Source organism: Brachycentrus maculatus, unplaced genomic scaffold (assembly GCF_059751285.1).
Source record: "Brachycentrus maculatus isolate JH-2025_06_01 unplaced genomic scaffold, ASM5975128v1 h1tg000194l, whole genome shotgun sequence".
NCBI classification, from domain to species: domain Eukaryota; kingdom Metazoa; phylum Arthropoda; class Insecta; order Trichoptera; family Brachycentridae; genus Brachycentrus; species Brachycentrus maculatus.
Window position 1 is genome coordinate 619001 of NW_028280945.1, and position 23439 is coordinate 642439.

A 23439-nucleotide genomic window follows, 5' to 3' on the forward strand; every position below is an offset into this window, starting at 1 on the left:
CACAGGCTTGTCTGGAATCAATATTTAAAACTGAAATAGTTTTATGCATATTTTAAAGGAACACAAAAAACTTATAAATAAAATATAATAATAATATGTATGCCGTGTATGATGAATTCACGCATATTGTTTTTGCAGTTAATCAGATTTTAGACATAATTTATATGACGTTTACAGTAATGTTCAATTGCACTCAATTTACACGATTTAATAAAAAGAGTTTTCCACGAAACGTTATCTATTAGACGATTAGTCATATAGAAAAATGTTTTGAGAAGTCTGAGACAGGTAGTAATTTTATTGTACTTTATGTCGTCTTCAAAGGAACGCTAAACTGAAGATAAAAATGCGGTTTCGTCCAAAATTATGTGATTATAACCAGCTACAGCCAGCCTTAATCAGAATTGGTCAACTTCACGCAGGTGGTATTTTGCAAGGATCTTAAGTGGAACACCACTACGACACACGACTCAAAAATTTCAGAATTTACTTTGTCACAAATCATTCAGAAACAGAACCTCTTATTGACAGGTGTTTATAAGTGGTCTGTGATCCTGTTAAAAGTTGGACATTGTTTTTGTTATTTTTCTTCTTTAACCTTCTGTTCTCCATTGCTGGATATAGGTCTTTTCCATATTTTTCCATTTTCTTTGGTCGATTGCTGTTTTTGCAGTCAGATTTTACCCCCTACAGCAGCTTTGTCGTTGGACAATCTTTTTTGAGGTCTTTCCAAGCCTCTTTTATTCTTCCAAGGTCCCCATCTCGAATTTTTGGGGTCCATCTTGTGGGGTCCTCTCCCCCAATGTGTCCTGCCCATTGCCATTTGAGTCTTGCCATGCGATCCATGATACTTCTATTTTGATTCAGTTCCGAATTCAATATATTATTTTATCTTTCAGGCTTAAACCAAGCATGGATCTTTCCATGGATTGTTGTGTGCATTTCAGTTTTTCTGCTTTTGATATATGTGTAGACGTTTCTTTAAAAAAAGCCATTTAAAAATAATTAAAATTTGATTACTCGACTTCTACGCCAGAGTCTCCGATCATTTATTTAAAATACTGCAACTTCTATATAACACTTTCCTTATCATTCATCGATGACATTGTGTAATACTATTTAAAAAAACACTACTTCGTATATTACCATACCACAAAGTTAACAATGCTCTTAATGTACAAAATATATTGTAACTTCTTTATTTTACATAACTTTATTACAAAAATCGCTCCTAATTATATGATATTTCAGATAATTCGCGGTAAGTTTCTCTAGCTGTCATTGATTATATTTCCTTGGGAAAGCCTTGATATTTGATAGAAATAAAATAAAAATAATATTTCAAACAAAAACATTAAACCTTTTTATTTCCGTCACAGTGCGCAGTGGTGTTCCCCTTAACGCATGAAAATTGAATATAATAGCGAGGAACCTCTAGGTAATAATTGAAAATCACTTAGAAGGCAGAATGGAACAATGGGCTGGTGTTAAACACGATAATTTGATAGTTGTTACTCTAATGGAGATTGCCAACTTTTCGGTGTTATTATGTGCCGATTTCAGCCTATTTTGTGTGCGTTTGTAATATAACAAGGAGGAACTATACACTTCCTAAGTACATAGTACGATTAGCATCATTTTCACGTCGGATTCCTTCGTATTATTCAAGTAAAATTAGTTTTCAATAAAGCTTTTTGGTACCAATGTCAAGTTTTTCAATGGACGTTTATTAATTTATTGCAAGTTGTAGCCAGCCACGCGTTGCTGTTACTCAGTCTGGTATAATAAAAATAAAGAATAAAGAAAATGCACATTTGTGATACGTTTAATTTCACAATTCTTATAAAGAAATGATAACATCAAGAATCTATGAAACAACAATGCAATCGAAAAAATTTCAAATGCAAAGTGACATCAAGTGACAAAGCATCTATCAAGAAGCATGCTGTCCGCCGTAATAAATATTGATTACTCTGATATAGCGTTCAACAGATGGTGCTGCTATTTTAGAGAAATTTGTGTCTTTTTTATCTCTTACAGTTATATAAAACGCGCGTGTTCGAATGCAACGTAGCGTCATAATTTTAAAGCAATCGGCTGTTAACTTAAGAAGATTAAAGATTTTGATCAAACGAACAATTAAATTTTTCTGGGATCATTTCATGTCTCATCATTTAATGAAAGATGAATTTATTAATTATATATACAACTGGATGAGAGTAGGATTCAGAGGGTGGGGAATAGTAAAACATTTTTATGTAGTTATTATCAAATATTAACCGGATTTGTGAATACTGATAATATTATTTAACCATTATATTGATATTGATATTGTTGTTTTTATCTAGATAATATAATAATAATAAAACCCTTATCCGCACCCAAATGGTGCATAGGGCACTGTGTCATATAAACGCAGTGTTATCTTGATCGTAAAGTATCATAATTTTATCTAGATAAGTATCAGAATTCGATTAATCAATGAAACATATTTTTTCTTACCGTATAACGAGAATTCCATACATATCGCTCACTCCTTTCAAGAAGGTCATAAATCAAAAATCGTCAATTTTCAGTTGTGCGTGTTTTCGGAATGCCCAGAAAATGTACTATATCCCAGCAAAAGAGTTATATTTTTAACTTAATATTTACCCGCTACAGGGCAGAAAGTGTTGTTTTTGCATTTTGAAGAAAAGGTATTGTTTAATTATTTTTTTTAATATTCTAAATATTTTTCAAATGGAGAAAAAACCTTCAAGTTTTACCTAAAAAGATCTGTTGCACAGTAAAAAGTTCAATAAGTTGCTTGATATTTCTTTTTAATTCATTGTATTATATTTTTAAACGTTAAAAACGATCTCCTGAAAAATCTAGTTTTTTTATTTATGACGTTCTTGAAAGGAGTGAGCGATATGAGACTACCTAGATTCTCATCACCTGCATTCTAACCTTATTTATACTATATATAATCACAATTTTCACTACTAAATTTCCTGATTATAAAAATTATGCAGTGAAAATACAGTATTGTAGATTTTTTTGTGTATGAAATGACTTATCAATGACCGAGATATTATAATAGAATACGATGAAGGTCGTCACAATTTCTAGCCGAAATAATTGGCGAAATTTAGAACATTTTTTCCCACATCTAAAACATTTACACGCCTGATCACCTTTTCACGCGTAACTTAATCCATTAGTAATTACTTACATAATAATCGTTAGTCGATAAAAATAATTCTATCATAATTAATGGTCAATGAGCACCGTAAACATTGAGATCTCAATAATTCGTTGATTTTTTCTTTATGTACTAATTTTAAATCAAACACATATTTTTTGAGTCTACTAAGTTGTATTTTATTAACAAAAACACATGAAAAATTATATTGTGACAATTGTTTCGCCTTGTGAGGGTATTATCAAACGAATGTGAAGATCAAATGGACTACGGTCCTTATGTAGCTATACAATTCTAAGTGACAGTTTTAACACGTGCAGCAAGATTTTTTCTTTGTTCTCGATTTTCAATGATCTACATATTAACACTCTCCTTACCATTCGTCGTTCACTTTGTGTAATACCAATAAAATAATAATAATAAAACCCTTACCCGCACCCTATGGTGCATAGGGCACTGCGTCATATAGACGCAGTGTTATCTTGATCATTAACACATGAAGGAAAGGTGATCAGCCCTCCGCTTCAGGCACCAGTCCCGGGTAATATTGAATAAATATTACAATGAAAAAATCACCAATATTTATTTGACCCCCTCTGGGAATCGAGCCCGGGACCTCCAGTATGGTAGCCGAGCGTGCTGACCATTACACTACGGAGGTGGACAATGCCCAGACTTCCATATTATTCTTCAAACATATCGATTTGTCAAAAATTATGTAAAAAATAACTCCTAATTTGAGAGATATCCAGATTTGTGAACAAGTATTTGGAAATACGCAAAATGTTTTAAATCAACTTATTATCTTAATTTTTGGACTAAACTCATAAAAGAAATTGGCAATGAAAATACACGTGTACCCTTTAATCAAATTAACTTAATCAAATTTACTTAATAACTTAAAGACCCCAAAATATAATACTAGTGCAGCTCAAAACCACTATTCTTTTATAGGAATAAAACATTTTAATAAACTACTTGCAAGAATAAAAAATATAATCAATTTAAAATCTTTCAAAAATGATTTACAAAAACATATAAGGCAAACTCCCGTTTGATTACCATTTATTATTTCTTATTTATATGTACAAACCCTGTAAGCGAACTCCCTCTCTAAACACGAGCAATCTGCTCTCTTAGTAAGGTAGCACGTAAAAAAAAATATGTAACTATGTTGATTATTTTGCCATACAATGTGTGATTAAAAAATTTATAAAAAAAAAATTATAATAACAAAAACCTTGAGAAAAGTTTCTCTATTCAAGTATAAAATAAATATTATATTATCCCAAGAAAATTAATCCGAAAAAGAAAGCGCCTAGTTACGTTTCAATGAACTGAATTATTTTATTCGGATGGAATAATGAAGGGTGAAATAAAAGATTTCCATGAAATAAGGTGATGTAACATCATAGCATACAAAACTGTGTTTTCCATCTTCACTCTGTTGTCAATACGAACATCTATATTATATCACAAAACACACGATGTATCAAGAGTCGTGGTGCCAACTTCAGAACTATCTAGATATTTCGACCTATCAATAACGGAGCCTAATTTTAAGAGGTGATTTGTTCGCCTCCGTAGTGTAACGGTCAGCACGCTCGGCTACCGTTCTGGAGGTCCCGGGTTCGATTCCCAGGGGGGGTCAAATAAATATAAGTGATTTTTACCCTGTAATGTTTATTCAATATTACCCTGGACTGGTACCTGAAGCGGAAGGTTGATCACCTTTCCTTCATGTGTAAACGATTGAGATAACACTGCGTTTATATGAAGCAGTGCCTTATGCACCATTGGGGTGCGGATAAGGGTTTTATTATTTTTATTAATTTTAAGAGGTACTTGATGCTTAGAGTAAATAACCTGTTGGGATCCTTTGATCTATTACTACAAATCAACTTTAATTGATGACTTCTTCATTGAATTTGAGGAATAATAAAATTGTGAATAAAAACAATTGGTCTAAGAAAAATTTAAAATTATATTTTCAGGCGTCACCTAGTATCTAAAATAATTCAGGGAGAGTCCTGCATACATTTCATACAGATCTCTGCTGATAAAAAAAATATTAAATTCAACCATGGATGGATCCGAAGAAGTATCATGAACAAGATGTTTTCAATTGAAATTTGAGAAAGTGGTTATCAATCATGGGTAGAATGGTGTATGTTACACGTGTGTAAAGTGACCACATAAACCAGCCGACGCCAGGTCACAAGCCCTGTTAATTCCCAGGCATCCATATATTTCATCTTGATATCTTTCAAGGAAAAAATTCAAAAGTAATTTGGTATTTAGACCAAATCACCAATCTGTGAGCAAATTTTGTTGGAAAATTATAATTTTTTAAATATTAGACAAGGCGAACTAACCAAGTAACGTATATGTAGAGGTAAATAAAAGTTTATATGATCTGGAAAAAAAATTAAGATTTTTTTTTTATGATTAGAAAAACAAATGTTTTTACTAATTATATATTTGGATATTGAAAATGAAAGAAAAAAGAGGTAAAATTTTCACTGATTTGATCATTTTAGACCCTTCGATGTCGCACGGGTACTTTCAACAATTCATTTGTACCCTGTGAATATGTCTACACAAAAAGAACCACAACCTTAGTTGTGTAATAATATATGTACGTGTGTATGTAGGTTATATTTAATAATCATACATTCCGTTTTTTATGTGACACGTGACCCGAAATATTAATTTATTTAACTCGCGCTTTCCGGAGACGTTCGTTCTTTCGCGATATTGAAGCGCCATTAAAAATATACATATAAGTATGTTATTGTTGAATTATTAATTGAGAAATACGTATCCATTTTTAACGAATATTATAAAACTAAACCACAATTTCATCCGCCTCCGAAATACAATAGTCAGCACGCTCAGATACCGTACTGGAGGTCCCGGGTTCGATTCCCAGGGGGGGGTCAAATAAATATAAGTGATTTTTTCAATAATTTTCCTTCAATATCACCGTGGACAGAGGCGGAGGGATGATCACCTTTCCTTCATGTGTCAACGATCAAGATAACACTGCGTTTATATGATGCGGATAAGGGTTAAAAAATGTATGAGGAAGATAAGAAAACAAATCTTTTAGGTACCATGATTTTTGTTACACCCCGTATTATTTTTCAGTACAGTCAACAGTTCCGAGAAAGGGGAGTTAGAGGGGGTTAAGGGGGTTATAGGGGTTATGGGTTTGTTTGTAGGTTTCAGCGATCTGACATGACAGCTAAGGGCTGATTACAAAAGAGGAAAGGTTTACTTTTTTAACAGCGTCAACGATGAGAGGCGAACGCTCTTACTCGTGGATAAATCAAGTGATTTGTTCAATGAATAAGCTTAATTTGTTGTTGAATTTTATCAATCAAACTCTTTTTCGCATCCCAATAGTGCATAGGGCACTGCATCATATACACGCAGTGTAACCTTGATCGTTAACATACGAAGGAAAGGTGATCAACCCTCCGCTTCAAGTACCAGTCCAGGGTAATATTGAATAAATATTAGGGTGAATAAAATCAAAAAAATAGTTATATTTATTTAAACCCCCCTGAGAATCGAACCCGGAATTTGCAGAACGGTAGCTGAGCGTTCTGACCATTGCACTACGGTGGCGGTTGAATTTACTCAATTAATAATTCAAAAAGTATGGAAAATAATGCCAACGCAATGGATTAAAAAGTATTGTATTATCTATTATTAGATAAAAATGTAAATGCTAATGCATAAATATAGGTAAAATGTCATAATGTGCATCAGATTAAACGCTTTAAAATGTAATACATTATTTGATATACATGATATTACTGTAATATTAAGTTACGTAATAAAATAATGTATAAAAATCCGATAGCTCAACAGGCATACGGACTTTGTTTTTATTTATTTTATTTTTTTATTTATTTCAAAACATATTACATACATAAATCACATAAACATATAATATTCCCGATGAGTAATTTTTATTTCTCATTTTGGGACATGGGATTAAGGTTAACAAGAATGGAACGCAAGTAATAAAGTAACAAAAAAGATTTTTTTGAATAACCAAAACTATCAACAAAAATCATAAACTATCAAAAAGATAACTATTGTTAGTTATCTTTGGGCAATTGTGCGTCGTGAATTTGTCTTATGAAATAAATAAAGGTAATTTCTTTGAGCAAATTATGTACGTAATACCTTCATAAATGCGAGCGTCTGACGCTTGCCGCTCCGCTGCTAGGAATATGAACCAAAAAGTGGTTACATAAAGAATGCGGAATCCTTTCCAAATGATAACCCATTGGAAAACCATAGGTAGTAATTGGGAACACTGATTTTGGGACTCGTTATTTTACTAAATATAATTAAAGGTCTTTCTTAATTAAAAAAAAAAAACTGATTTTCCTTAATTGACTAAATTTTGTTATCATCTCTAACTTATTATTCGTACATATCGCTCACTCCTTTCAAGAACGTCATAAATAAAAAAAAAACTAGATTTTTCAGGAGAACGTTTTTAATGTTTAAAAATATAATACAATGCATTGAAAATAAATATCAAGCCTCTTATTGAACTTTTTACACTGCAACAGATCTTTTTAGGTAAAACCTGAAGGTTTTTTCTCCATTTGAAAAATATTTAGCATATTTAAAAAAAAATAATTAAACAATACCTTTTCTTCAAAATGCAAAAACAACACATTTAGCCCTGTAGCGGGTAAATATTAAGAAAAAAATATGCCGCTTTTGCTGGGATATAGTACATTTTTTTAAGCATTCCGAAAACATGCACCACTGAAAATTGACGATTTTTAATTTATGACGTTCTTGAAAAGAGTGAGCGATATGTACATTTAAAAAAAACTGTTGAACATTATTTTTTGCGTTTTTATATATATGCAGGAACTACAAGACGTTTAATTCAGCTAAAAGTCTCAAGTTCGATTCGTAGGGGGCGAAAAATAAATGTTTTAAAATGTTTATATTGCAGGACCAATAATTCGTTCTGTACGCAATTAACGATCAAGCGAACACCTCGTCAATATTTTGCAGTTAGAAGAAAAAAATATGTATAAATATGTATATATTTTCTTTGTAAATAACAAGCATGCTTCTATTTTAAAGGCTTGTTTGGAGGTAGGATAGTATAGATAGGGAAGGTAGATGTGAAAAATACTTCACAATCACCCAGACGAATTGAAAATATATTAATCGATCATTTTCAATTTTTTTCAATCATTACATTGATTTAAAATATGATCTCCTTCTTCTTCTTTAGCCTTCTGTCTTCCACTGCTGGATGTAGGCCTCTTCCGTATCCTTCCTTTTTTTCGGTCTGTTGCTGTTTGCATCCAGTTTCCACCCCCCACAGCGGCTGTTTCGTCGGACCATATTTTTGCGGTCTTCCGACGCCTCTTTTATTCTCGCAACATATGATATAAATTGTAAATTGGTTTAAAAGGGATCGTTTCATGTATTTTTAATTTTAATTTTAATTTTACTTTATTTTATTTTATTGGAAGGAAAAACAACAGTTACAATATATGATAAATCAGAATACAAAAAATAAAATCATGAGAACCAATTACAGTTCTTCACAACTATGCATAAGAAAAGTCTATATATAAGAAGAGACATGATGAGACAGACAAGAGACATGAAGAGACATTTAATAAATATATCAGTCGGTAACTTCGCGGTAAATGGATTTCATGTGTTCGAATCCCAAAGGTAAATTATTTACATCACTACATTGAAACACCTTTAACTTCATTTTGCGCAGGTACCAACTGTAAAGAATTTAAATACCGAATGGCGGGATGGCATTTTAAGACACGATTCTGCAATCGGCTGCCGATAAGCTTTACATTATACATTAATATCGGCAGAGTTAATGGATCATTCGCGGATGAAAAGTCTCTGGAGCGATGCCAAGCACTTTAATAATCCAGAAGCAATGATTAATACGATATGTGGAAGAGAGGAAAATTTGAGAATTCGACGCGAACTTCTTTTAGCTATGCATCTTCAATGAAAATGTTCACTGAGAAAATTTCCTGGATTCGAGTTACAGTAGACTATCGCTTTAGCGGAATAAATGATGGATGGTGAATTAACTTTACAGATATTTACAAAAAAAATACAACAAAAAAAAAATACATTAAGGTTGGATAATCAATACCCCGCAACTTTATTTTTTTTAACTCAGCTAATATTTAACATAATTGCATTTTTCGCTTAGAACAACGTTTTTGTATTGAAAAATAAATAAATAAATTCTCGATATAAATATATGGTTTTGAAAAAAAAGAGTTATTGAAAGATAAGGAGTTAAAAAAAATATTTAATGGCCAAATTCCAACACATTTTAAACAAATTGTATGCAGATACTGACTGTATATTTGAGAGTATATATACCCTTAACAATATCGAATCTTTTTCTTCTTAATCCGATAGAACAATTCATAACACCGACGCAGTGTTTTCTTAGTAATTTATTATTCACATGAAGACGAGGTGATCAGTCCTGGACAATGCGATTTTTATATTAAGGTGAATAACTACAAGTAGCTATTTATATTGACCCTCTGGGAATCGAATCTGCGACCTCTAGAACAGCAACTAAACTTTGAAAGAGGGCTATAAGATTTTTGTTGATTTGACGAATCTATTTCGATTCCGTTAAAATACAAATAAACTTACTTGAAATTCATTATCTCCACTGAAAGCTAAATTAGGAAAGTGGTTTTGATAGATTTAGTTTAAAAAAAGAAACCTTGAAGAACATACTCGGACTAAGATACGAATGCGATTACTATAGTACTCTGTAAAATTTAAACAATGGATACTATGTAATGGACAAAAAGGAGAACATTACAGAGTGTATAATGTAATTACTTACGCCAGCTAATCCCAGGTTGTAATCCCTGTGAATGCCCCGACTTCTATATTCTATTCGTACAAATAGAATCCTCGTCGCTGTTAAAATACGTATTTCATATATTTTGGGTTATTTGGCAGAATAATAACTTTACCGAAAAGCCGAATTTAATTATAATCCGTTTTAAAAAAAGTGTTTCGTCAGATCATAAAGGGAACTCAACCCGGTTTTAAGCGGCAACACAAACAAAATATGAGATACGATGATCAAGCTACCCTCAAGTCCAAAAAACAAACTGAATCAAATAAAAAAAAATGGTATTATAAAATTGAAACACTTAATTTCGTATTAGGTATTTTATACTGAAAATGAAATATTCCGATTTTCACAAAAGGGGTACCTACTCACTTTTCAGTGATTTTCGAAGTATAGAACATCTTTACGCTTTCATTCGATTCTGGTAAATCTAGATTCGTTTGGTGTGTTTCCTATTCACTTAATTAAAATTAGTAATGCGATTAAATTTTAGATTTTATATCCGTTCGGCCAATAATCTTACTGAAATTAATAATCACCAATCTACGTAAATAAAATAGTTTAACTCGTTTTTCTAGTTGTAAAAAACACAACAAATTACCGGTGAGAAACGAAAATACAAATGTTTATATATATATATATATATATATATATATATATATATATATATATATATATATATATATATATATATATATATATATATATTATATATAATATATATATATATATATATATATATATATATATATATATATATATATATATATATATATATATATATATATATATGCATATATATATATACATATATTTTAGCCTTATTTACACCCAATAGTGCATAGGGTACTGCATCATATTGACGCGGTCTTTTAATGATTATTTACTTACGTGAAGGCAAGGTGATAATTCCTGCGCTCGAAGATGATGTTTAATAGCCGAACACTTTAAACAGTACACTACGGAGGTGGACGATATACATTGCACGTATATAGCAGAATGATACAGATAAATCAAGAGTAGAATTTAAGTCCAACTGGAAACGCATACGAATCAGATGTTACATAATACATTTATTGTGGTAGTAGATTCATAAGATATGCAATAACGTACCGGGCATAACTCTTGAAATCTTCTAAAAGTACCTATCAGTTTAATGGAAGTCCATACAAAAAATTAAATTGAGCGGACCTTCTCTCTCTTTCCTATGTCTTGATTATTATAAAATTATTATTAAATAGGTACTCGATCGTTTTAAAAATTATTTGTACAAAAAAATAAGCTCAAATTAAATTTAGGTAGCACTGAACTTTTTAATTCGTTCAGCTGAATGAATAAAAACATAATAGCTGTCAACAATGTACCTACCTATCTGCATAATTACATCGTTAAATTTGTTTGCGTTTGTCTGGCTTTTTACTTTAGTTTTCCAGAGAAAATTTCGTTTATTCAATTATTATTTAATAAAATATGATAATTTTAAACGGATGAGGGCAGGACACTTAAGGTGCGCATATCTAACAAAAAGCAGAAAACAACGATTAAATTAAAAATGTAATAATTAATTATGTATTAACCTATAGAAAAATATTTTATCGTATCCATAATTTGTCATGCATCAAAAAAAAAGGAAAATAAATGCGTTTTGTGTATAAATAATAAAAATTAATCACAACATGCACAACGGTATATAAGTGGAATGCTGAATAAGGTACCTACTTACTGCAGGCAAAGAATAATTTATCCATAAATTAAACGATAGTGATGTAAATATTTTAAATGGGTAACATTTAACATTACTTTATTACATTGTAATGATTCCGAAGTTTCATTCAAACCAATTACCGTAGTGTATCGATTGCATTACCCGGGACCGTGAATTGTTTGAGCGATAATAGGTAAGTACTCAGTTTGAAAATAATACCTTTATTAATTTAATAATCGCATCCAATCGCAGGTAATTATTGCTGGTAGCCTAATGGCAGCACTGACGTATGGCGGCCGTGTCGTCGTACGCAGGCGCCGGGCGGTCTGAAGCAGATTACTGCGGTACCGGCTGGTCGGTTGTCATGACGCCCATGTCCTTAAAATCCGCTGTTTGAAAGTCGTGAAGTGCTAATTTTCCTTAACGGCAGCTAAATTGTCGAGAAAACTCGCCAATTTAACTCATTCACAATGCGTCGTGCTATGTAAATAGTATTTCTTTTCAGTTACTGTATATTTTTAGATCTTTTAACTGTTGTAGCTGCGCGCACTGACTAGCATTTTTAATTTTGACTGAATTTCCCGCTTCAAAGTCACTTATTTGCGAAGTCAATAAATCGTTATATTCTTATTCATTTCATGCAGTAAATGTTTTTTCTTCATATGTTTCAGCAAATTATGTTTTATTTCGTAATTTAGATTTTTTTAAATATACGCCATTTTAAACCATATCTCATTTCGACTCCTATTGCCATCGCTATTATAATTAGAAAAATGTTAATTAATTACCAATGTGTGATAATATCTATACGAGACCTACAAGTAGATTAAAAAAGACAACTACAGAGCCATAAATGCAATATTTTATCATCTGGCAATATCTATAGTACTCAAATGTTCTCTTTTCATTTGTTTTTTTTAAGTGTCTTCTTTTTTCATTGATATTCCATTTTCACATTTATACATTTCTTACTCTTTAATATATCATTTTATAACATTAGGTTGATACGATCGATACATTATATGTATATCTTTTACTGTCTTTATTCGTGTATATTAGGAAAATGGAAAAATATTTGTGTTAGTGATTACTTATATTTTTTTATTTATTTCCTTTAAACAAACCTTATGTGTTTTTTTTGCCCTTTGTGTTCTTATGTGTGCGTTCAGTCTTGTTTATTTTTTTACTATTGTTCAGACTGTTTTTTTTTTAATATTCTGCACTCTGCTCTTTTTTGCATTGCTTTTGTTTTTTTTAAAGTATCTTATTTACTTTGTGTTAAAATGTTGTTAATCTTGTTAACCTTAATCCTAATGAGTAATGGAAATTACTCATCGGTAATAATATGTATGTTACTCTTATGTATGTAATATGTTTTAAAATAAATAATAATAATAAATATAATTCTAAACATGACATACTATTTTTATCACTTTTTTGTGCTTTTTTCATTGCTGTTGATTTTAATATGCATTTTTTTTTAACCATTTGAACTCATTCTCCAATAAGTCTTTGGCTTGTCATTTTCTCTTTGCATTAGTTTCAAAACGATAGGATAAAATAAATAAGTAATTTAATCTAAGGAAGTAATATATAATACCTGTCTTGTTAAAAAAAAAAAACAGTATAAATTAAATAAATCAAATATACAAGAAAATTTAAAAAATGACAAGGCAAAATTATGTCATCATTGTACTGTTAGTATTGTTATTTATTTGAAAGCTGTTTTAGTGCATTTTACCCAAGTACAAAGATTTTCTAATTCAATACATTTTGTATTGATATCTCATAGATTTTTCTGCAACAATGAGTACGCTTATTCAACATGAAACTCATCTTCAAACCTTATCTACACCCAATGGTGCATAGGGCACTGTTATGTGATGGAATGTTAACTTGATTGTAAATTGAGGTAAGGGTTCAGTCATGCTCTTAAGATGTTTACCCAGGGTAATGTTAAATAGATATTTTTGTAAAAAAAAAACCCTCGTATTAATTTTGGCCCCCCTGAGAATCGAATGTTTAACCTTCAGAGCTATAGCAAAATACACTCACCATTTCACTATGAAGGTGAACTAAGAAAAAACAAGAAAGTATTTGAATGACAATTCGCTCACTCCTTTCAAGAACGTCATAAATCAAAAATTGTCAATTTTCAGTTGTGCATGTTTTCGGAATACCCAGAAAATGTACTATATCCCAGCAAAAGCGGCATATTTTAAACTTAATATTTACCCGCTACATGGCAGAAAGTGTAGTTTTTGCATTTTGAAGAAAAGGTTTTGTTTTTTTTTTTTCTCTTTCTAGCTTGATACAGTCTATTTCTAGAAAATTGTTAATTTTCATTTCATCTGGTTGGCAACACTGCAACCAACTTTACAAAATAAAACTTAATAAAATTGTAACTTTTTTCTTCCATAGTGCTCCAGTAGGTACCTAGTATATCGCTCAACAATGTCATAAATAAAAAAAACTTGATTTTTCAGGAGAACGTTTTTAAAGTTTAAAAATATAATAAATACAATGTATTTAAAATAAATATCAAGCCATTTATTTAACTTTTTACTGTGCAACAGATCTTTTTAGGTAAGACCTGAAGGTTTTTTCTCCATTTAAAAAATATTTAGTATATTTAATAAAATTATTAAACAATACCTTTTATTCAAAATGCAAAAACAACACTTTCTGCCCTGTAGTGGGTAAATATTAAGTTTAAAATATGCCTCTTTTGCTGGGATAAAGTACATTTTCTGGGCATTCCAAAAACATGCACAACTGAAAATTAACGATTTTTGATTTATGACGTTCTTGAAAGGAGTGAGCGATATGTTTTCAACCATGGGGCCAGGGACGTAGTCATCGTATGGAGCAAGACATCTCTTTATAAGGATATAATATTTTTCTAAATTTTTTATTAATATTGTATTTTTTTACAGGATGAGGGTCTCGATGATTCTAAGCCTACTCCAGAAGTACAAGAACATATGGGAATTAAACTAGGATGGATTCAGGTAAACATTTACTAATTTTTTTTAGTGGGACATGATAAAAAAATTTGTGAAAAAGTGGCTTAACTTAACGAGCGATGTTTCGCATAGCGAGTAACAGAGGAAGGACAAGTCCCTTTTTCACAACATTCACTTGTGAACCGAGACATTCGCCTCTTGGTAAACCGAAAAAGGTCCCTCACTTCTGCTTCGAAAAAACTTTGGCCAGAGAGTGTTGTCAAATGTAATTTTGAAACAGTAACAGTACAGTCAACGAGATTGTGTCATTAGCCAATATCATGGGACTTGGGGTGGATAGCAACGATATTGAAGAACTTGTGAAAGATTACAGCCAACTACTGACCACTGAAGAGCTTATGGAGTCGCATCGTGTTTCACAGCAAGAAATTATGAAGAAGAGTTTGTTAATGGAGTGGGAAAAAGTAGCAGAGCAACAATTTTAGTTAATCTTAGTGGTTAGTATCGCGGACTCTTGAGCCAGAGTTTCTCGGTTCGAACCCACTCTACCACAATTTGATACCTATTTCTAATAATGAGCCGCTTAGGCTCACAGAAATAGTATGAAATTAAAGTATTTTTGTAAATAATTAAAGAAACACAAATATTTCTCCATTTTTTTTAATAAAAAACTAAAGTAACATCTCAATGTTACTTTATTTATGTTATAAGTAAAGAGTCTCATGCTCTACCGACTGAGCTAGCCGAGCGATGTCCGCCTCCGTAGTGTAATGGTCAGCACGCTCGGCTACCGTTCCGGAGGTCCCGGGTTCGATTCTCAAGGGGGGTAAAAATATAAGTGATTTTTTCACTGTAATATTTATTCAATATTACCATGGACTGGTACCTGAAGCCGAAGGCTGATCACCTTTCCTTCATGCGTAAACGATCAAGATAACACTGCGTTAATATGACACAGTGCCCTATGCACCATTGGGGTGCGGATAAGGGTTTTATTATTTTTATTATTATAAGTAAACATCTAATGCTTCCTGAGTTATGTATTGAGTTAAATCAATTTGTAGGGAGTGTTGATACCATGTCTGCTGAACATCTGGGGTGTGATGCTGTTCCTCCGCCTGTCATGGGTGGTGGCCCAGTCAGGGATGGGACACACACTGCTCATCATCGGAATCTCGGCCTGCGTCTGCGTCATCACCACTCTTTCCCTGTCTGCCATCAGCACCAACGGAGAAGTCAAAGGAGGTAAGTTCACGAACATTACTTTATATATATATATATATATATATATATATATATATATATATATATATATATATATATATATATATATATACAGTGAAACTTCTATCTATCGTTTTTAAAGGGACCTATTTAAAATAACTATGAATGCGGGAAAACAATGATTGCGGGATTAAGAAGTTGATACACAAGTAGATGCTATCGAGTAAAGACACAGAACTCCCAATCTGAATAAACATTGGTAGGTTCAAATTCTAAGAGGAATACAAGGTTTAGATGTAAATAAATGTATTTATTTTTAAAAAAATGCAAAGTTGAACAGACCCAAAAAAATATTTAAAATTTATTGTTTATTTTAAATAATATATGATCGAATTTTTTTTTTTACTGTTTTATTTCCGTAAGTCAACAGTATATTTCATCTTTGAAATTTATTTTTTTCGGCATTGAATATGCGCAGAAGAAAGTTTTCAATCTTTCAAAGAGTGTGCATGTTTATGAAAATAAAGGTACAGGCAGCAGCTCCTCTTCATCAATATCGACCTTCCCGCTGTATCCGTCAACCTTGCGTCACATAGTCTTTCGATAGTTCCTATCCCACACGTTAGAATATTGTCATCGAATGAAACGATATTGAGAAGAATGTAAAAAAAAAAACAGCCAAAATATATCAAATATGCAGCGTAATTCAAACGATGAATGCGGCAAAATGGTGATAGAGAAACGATCAATGCAATCTATTTTTGTATGAAATGCATTCGGGGTAGAAGAAATAAACGACACATCCGGGAAAACGATTATTTGAGGAACAATAGATAGAGGTTTCACTGTATATGTATATATACTATATGAGTTATAAGTTTAAAAGACAAAGGAACCTATATATGTTTATTCAATAAATAATTTAAGCAAAATTTTAAATCGAAACAAACTTAGGTAATTAATGTCTAACATATGGTCTTTGTGGAATGAATTGAACAAACAGTTTTGGAGCTATGAAAAATGAGTGTCTTTGCGCGAGTCTGGATTTTCAAAAAGGGATTTCTAGTAAATTATTAATTCTTTGGCTAGATATATTAATATATTCTTCTTGTTTGACCATTATCTGCAGCAAATTCATGCGTGTGGTGCCATACATTAGTTTGATGACATTTTTTTTGATGGATGGATGGATGGATGGATGGTTTTTTTACGCCTGCGGATCGCTGGCTACGGGAATTGATGATTTTGTACATACAGTTAAGCATTAATAAAGAGATTTGTACATAATATTCATTTGACAACATTTAAAATGTAATTCTTCTTTTCCAACTTTGAAATGAGACCCTCACAGAAGGTAATAATACCCTTCCCGTCCTTAAGTATCAATCGACCGAACGGGTAGAAATACCTTTCCCGCCCGAGTGTGACTCGGGCAAGGTGGTGACATTGTAATGATAAGCCCGAGTACTGCTCGGGAAAATTGTATTTTGACATCTCTGTATTGATTTGCCTGAGCCAAATATATTAATGTATTTGTTTTTATAAACTAACCCGAGCGGTGTTTGTGTAGTCTTGTTTCAACTTGTTTGTGACGATTTCTTGCACTGGCAAATTTTATCGCCAAAATTCCACTGTTAAGTGGTTAATTTAGTTTTCAATAACATTAAAATATGGTACAAAAGTAAAAATATGGTACAAAAGAAATACCTTTCCCGCCCGAGTGTGACTCGGGCAAGGTGGTGACATTGTAATGATAAGCCCGAGTACTGCTCGGGAAAATTGTATTTTGACATCTCTGTATTGATTTGCCTGAGCCAAATATATTAATGTATTTGTTTTTATAAACTAACCCGAACGGTGTTTGTGTAGTCTTGTTTCAACTTGTTTGTGACGATTTCTTGCACTGGCAAATTTTATCGCCAAAATTCCACTGTTAAGTGGTTAATTTAGTTTTCAATAACATTAAAATATGGTACAAAAGTAATACTTTTTGGTTTATTTTCAGGTGGTATTTACTACATTATATCTCGATCACTCGGCCCAGAGTTTGGAGCTTCTGTAGGAATAGTGTTTGCTTTTGCCAATGCAGTAGCGGCGAGCATGAACACCATAGGTTTCTGCAATTCCCTGAATGACCTCCTCAAAAACAATGGCATGAAAATCATTGACGGGGCCAATAATGATGTCAGAATCATCGGCACGATTGCTCTACTTGTGATGATATTAATTTGCGCTGTTGGAATGGAGTGGGAGAGTAAGGCGCAGGTAATTTGGACCTTGCTAATACAAATATAATATTTCTAATCCCTTTGAGTAATCTTATAGGCCTTATCTATAAAAGTGTAATCAGAGTAATGAATATTAAGGCTTTTTCTGTGAACGAAGAAATAAATAATTCACCCAAATCGTTGCCAGTAAATAAATAAATAAATTGATAATGACCGACCCTACAGAATTGGAAATGAGCGATTCAAACGCACTATATAATAAAAGTGCATTATGTTAATGCAACATTGTTTTAAATGCATCAAATTGTGTGGAAACAAAACCATACTGTGTCAAAATTACCAGCAGCTACTTTCTAAAACTAATCCCAGTAATTTAGCTAAATACTAAATGAACATGTATAAAAAAATCGTTCTACTGAAAACTTAAACATGTGGTTAAAAACTACTCATCAAATTAGAGTCACCTTTTATTTATTTTTTAATAGACACATAGTTCATTGCCTCCTTTCATAGTCCATTAACATTCCAGTATTGTTTGTAAGGTATTGAGAACCTACAATTTACCTTTATAGTAACCTCCACCACTAAATTTCACTCTAATTTTGCAATCTTAAAAATATAATTATCTTGTGTTTCCAGAATGTATTGATTGCCATCATTGTCGGAGCTATTATTGACTTTATCATAGGAACGGCAATTGGACCCACTAATCTAGAAGCGCAAGCCGAGGGATTCCATGGATTTGATTGTAAGCATTTTCTCTAATGTTGTGTCAAGTATTACCTCACTTAATTCTGTTTCTATCACTCCAATTTCACTATAGACTACTATTTTCACTAAAAAGTGAAGCAACCTTTAGAATTAAGTACTTTGTGATATGAAAGCTTTAAATCCTTGCCAAAGAAACTAAAATTTTGTATGATTACTTATTTATTTGTTTCAGGGAATGTTTTCAAAGAAAATTGGAAACCTGACTATCGATACAGTGAAAAGGTGAACCAAGATTTCTTCTCTGTGTTTGCCATTTTTTTCCCTTCCGTTACTGGAATTCAAGCTGGGGCCAACATCTCCGGGGATTTAAAGGTAAGAAAAAAGATAAAAAATACTATCCTTTTTATTTTAAGTCTGGGTATGTACGGGGCTGACGACCGTCATAGGCTGTTTTAAGTGATCACTTTACACACGTGTAACATTCACCAATTCTACCCATTATTGACAACCACACTACTCAAATTCTTGGAAGTTCTATATATATATGAACCAATTAAGAAACCTTGTTCTTGAATCACTAGAACTTCACTAGAGACATCTATTGGTGAGATGTAAAGAAGCTTTTTTAAGCAGAAACTCATATATTAGTATGTGAGGTCCAAATCCTGGATTTCAATCACACACACGAGAAACGCCAGAAAATACCATTTTCATTTTTATTATTTTAGCTTATAATTTGACCTATTCTTTATTTAATAATATATAAATAAAATCCTTTAATTCTGTGTTAATAAGTTTATATTTTAATCATTGGCCTCATTGATTTCAAAATTAAGATTAAGATTTTAGCACACATTTACGATATGTAGTTCATTGGCAATAATGTTATTTATCTCTTATTATTACTTGTTATCAATATACCATTGATAAACAAACTGTACTTAAGTAGCTAATTGCTATCAATAAAATGCATTGTGATTAACAATCTTTTTACCTGTTTGTAAATAAATACCAATCACTTAATTTAATGACTTTTTTTTGTGTGTGTGTGTGTGAGAAGATAACAAGAAAATGTGACTATTTTTTTGTTATCTTCTGTTTCCTTGAGCCTTATTCGCACTCAAATGGCACGTAGGGCACTGCATCTGATAGACACGGTGTTACCTTGATCGCAGAGGCGTGCATTCTATATAGGCAGAAAAGCAGTGCCAACCCTGGATTACTCGTGCTTCATATAGAAAAACGACCAGTGCCTACTATGCTTTATCCTTACCCAACCCTACTGCCTACCCGGATTAAAAACTCCATGCACGCCACTGCTTGGTTGTCAATTAAACGATGGTAAGGTGGTCAGTCTTGCGCTTTAAATTTTTGGGTAAAGAAGTCAATTTATTTGATGGGAAATACATGACGAAAATAAAGAAGTTTAAGCTGAAAAGCATTACTGTTATATGGGAAAGACAAAAGAGGTAGAAGAATTGATAGGTAAATGAGAATAGCAGTAATGACTAGAGAATTGGAGGTTGTAATTTATTTAACTTCTTTTATTAATTTTTTTTAAAGGACCCAGCATCGTCTATTCCGAAGGGAACTCTTCTCGCTTTGCTGATTTCCATGATCAGCTATGTCCTGTTCGTACTATTTGCTGGTGGTGCCGCTCTGAGGGATGCTTCGGGGAACGTCACAGACCTCATCAATGGAACTATATCCAGTTGCGCCCCCCACTGCGAATTTGGCCTGCACAATAGCTATTCAGTAAGCTTACTACCTACAAACATATTTTTATATATTTAACATGAATCCACAACTGCCTTTAACCTTCTGGATGACAATATGTTATAGACTTATGTTTTTATTTTGTTTATACAGTGAAACCCCTATTTTATGTTTTTTTACGGGACTGAAAAAAATACTTAATGAAGGGAAAATGTAAGTGCGCAGTATTGAAAAAATACATTTTAATTTTAGTTATTTTTTGTGAAAACCATAGAGTTTTTTTGCATTCAAAAACTTAAATGGAGGGAAAGTATAAATTGGGGGCATTGAAATTTAATTTTTTTTTTTGAAATTCAAATAAAATAAACAAAGAATGTAAGGACTGCACGTAAAGGATGATCGCAAATAATTTTTAATTAAATTAAATTGAATAACAGGATATTTTTGACGTAAACTGGGGGAAAAAAATCCAAATGCGGGTAGTAAAAATATGAAAAATAAAATAATTAGACGCAATTGGCTGGAAAATGTTAAATACGGGGATGTAAAATCCGAGTTTCACTTTACATTTTTTTTCTTCCATCAGGTCATGCAGCTGATGTCTGGTTGGGGGCCCTTCATCTACGCTGGCTGCTTTGCGGCCACCCTCAGTACGGCCCTTACCAACCTTCTGTCGGTGCCGAGGCTGATCCAGGCCCTCGGGATTGACAGGATCTATCCCGGACTCATCTTCTTCTCAAAGGGCTACGGAAAGGCCGGAGAACCCTACAGAGGATATTTGCTCACCTTCATAGTGGCCGTGGTCTTCCTATTAATAGGTAAAAGGCATTTTGGTACATTAACATTTTTAGTCTATCAAAAAGTATTGGAACTGCAACCAATTTTTATAATAGCAATACTAAATTATATGTATTGCTTTGTAGAATAAAATATTATGTTGTTTTTTCCACATTAATTTTATTTTACTAGCAACTGGGTTGCATCGCAACTGACATCATCAGACTGATGAACATCATCTGATGGTTGGCATCAAACTGATGAACATCATCAGATGTCAGTTAGAACGAAATACAGGACAGTCGTCCTAACTGACATGTGATGATGTTCATCAGTTTTACGAAATACTGGACAGTCGTCCTAACTGACATCTGATGATGTTCATCAGTTTGGTCCCAACCATCAGATGATGTTCATCAGTCTGATGATGTCAGTTACGACGCAACCCGGTTGCTGGTCAAATAAAATTCATATGGAAAAAATTGCAAAGTTGTTATTTTCTTCTATAAAATGCAGTTTCACCAAGAAATGTCAGTACGAAACATAAATCTGATTATATTATTTTGGGTTATTTGCGTTAAATTTGTGGAATCATTTAAGAGTAAAATGATTATTTTGAGCAAGTAGTTTTATGATTTAATGTTTTTTTAAAACTTTTAATGTTTTTAATAAATTTCATGTTTTTTTTCTTAAGAAATCAAAGATATTTAAGTGTTATCATAGAACTAAATTAGTGCCCTCAATTTTTTTTTTCTTTTTGTATACTTCAATGAGTTCCATTTGATAACGGAGTATGCTAATTTCACGAAAAAGCAAAGACTTACTAAGAGGACACAAAAATGTATGTTGATGACAGATATGCAGAAGGTTCACTTTCTGTTTCCAGCTTGCTTTTGTCTCAATATCAAGCCGTCAAAATATCTAGGCATTAAAATGCATAAATACTATATAGTAAATATATGCATTGACCAAGATATTCATATCTGATCAATCTTGGAAAATTAGGGTGTCCAATAAGAGTTTTTAGTTGAACAATTTTAGGATTATAGTAGTTTTGAACTGTATTGTGAACTACAATCATTACATTTTATGTATTCATTTTCTAGCTGAATTGAATCTGATTGCACCGCTGATATCCAACTTCTACCTCGCGTCGTATGCCCTTATAAACTTTTGTACCTTCCACGCCGCCCTCATCAAACCATTAGGATGGAGACCAACATTTAGAGTAAGTTGATCCTATGATTTATACGGTCAATCGTTTTCTGTTGACCAATGTTAACCTGTCTAGGAGCATGGCCGTACATGTACGGAGATTTATATCTAAAATGGCACTTGTACTGCCATCTGTGGTTTTAACCGGATCCACGCGGCTCGCATAACCGTATGTGTTTTCACAAAACATGCCCCATACGCGTCTGACATAAGCGTATGTGCTCCAAGTTTCGAACCTCAGTTCAACATGGAGGGATTTTTTCATGGTGTGTAACTTTGGATAAAATAATACGTCAATCTTTGGCCTTATGACATCTGTTGAAATATCTGACTAATAATTTGTAACATCACAAGGATAAATAAAAGAACAGATCCCTGATTTTTCTTGAGGTCGATAATTAGTTCGTGCCATAATCATGCCCTATATCTGTCTCACTCTAGACGCTACGCATCGCCAGTGGGTAAGAGTGACACACGATGCATGCTTTGATTTATTTATGTTACGATCTTATTTGTTTATATTACGATATATTTCAAGAATAATGTGACACAAGTGTATTGTAGAGTACCAAAAAGGCACAATGAATCCCATTGCACGTTTTTGTTTAGGAAAATAAATTGTTTCTCAACTAAATACATCATAAAAGTAATCATTTAAAAAACGGCAAAATACCGCCGAACACGGGCGTCTCTCAGGAACAAAGTTAACGCGGTTAAAAGGTTAAACAATATACATAATCACAAATCAAATCATGTTTACTGGTGTAAATATTTTTTATATAGTATAAAATTAT

The 23439-nt window shown here is 32.3% G+C and overlaps 1 protein-coding gene across 1 annotated transcript in view; it reads left to right on the forward strand.

Moving 5' to 3' along the window:
• Positions 1–23439, forward strand: part of NKCC (sodium potassium chloride cotransporter) — a 68305-nt gene that overhangs the window by 33141 nt on the left and 11725 nt on the right. The window contains exons 3-10 of the mRNA XM_088262957.1: positions 14745–14819; positions 15839–16019; positions 18004–18263; positions 18866–18974; positions 19170–19309; positions 20501–20692; positions 21240–21471; positions 22537–22658. Of these exons, the coding sequence (XP_088119083.1) occupies positions 14745–14819; positions 15839–16019; positions 18004–18263; positions 18866–18974; positions 19170–19309; positions 20501–20692; positions 21240–21471; positions 22537–22658 (1311 nt within the window). The remainder of the gene's footprint in view (positions 1–14744; positions 14820–15838; positions 16020–18003; positions 18264–18865; positions 18975–19169; positions 19310–20500; positions 20693–21239; positions 21472–22536; positions 22659–23439) is intronic.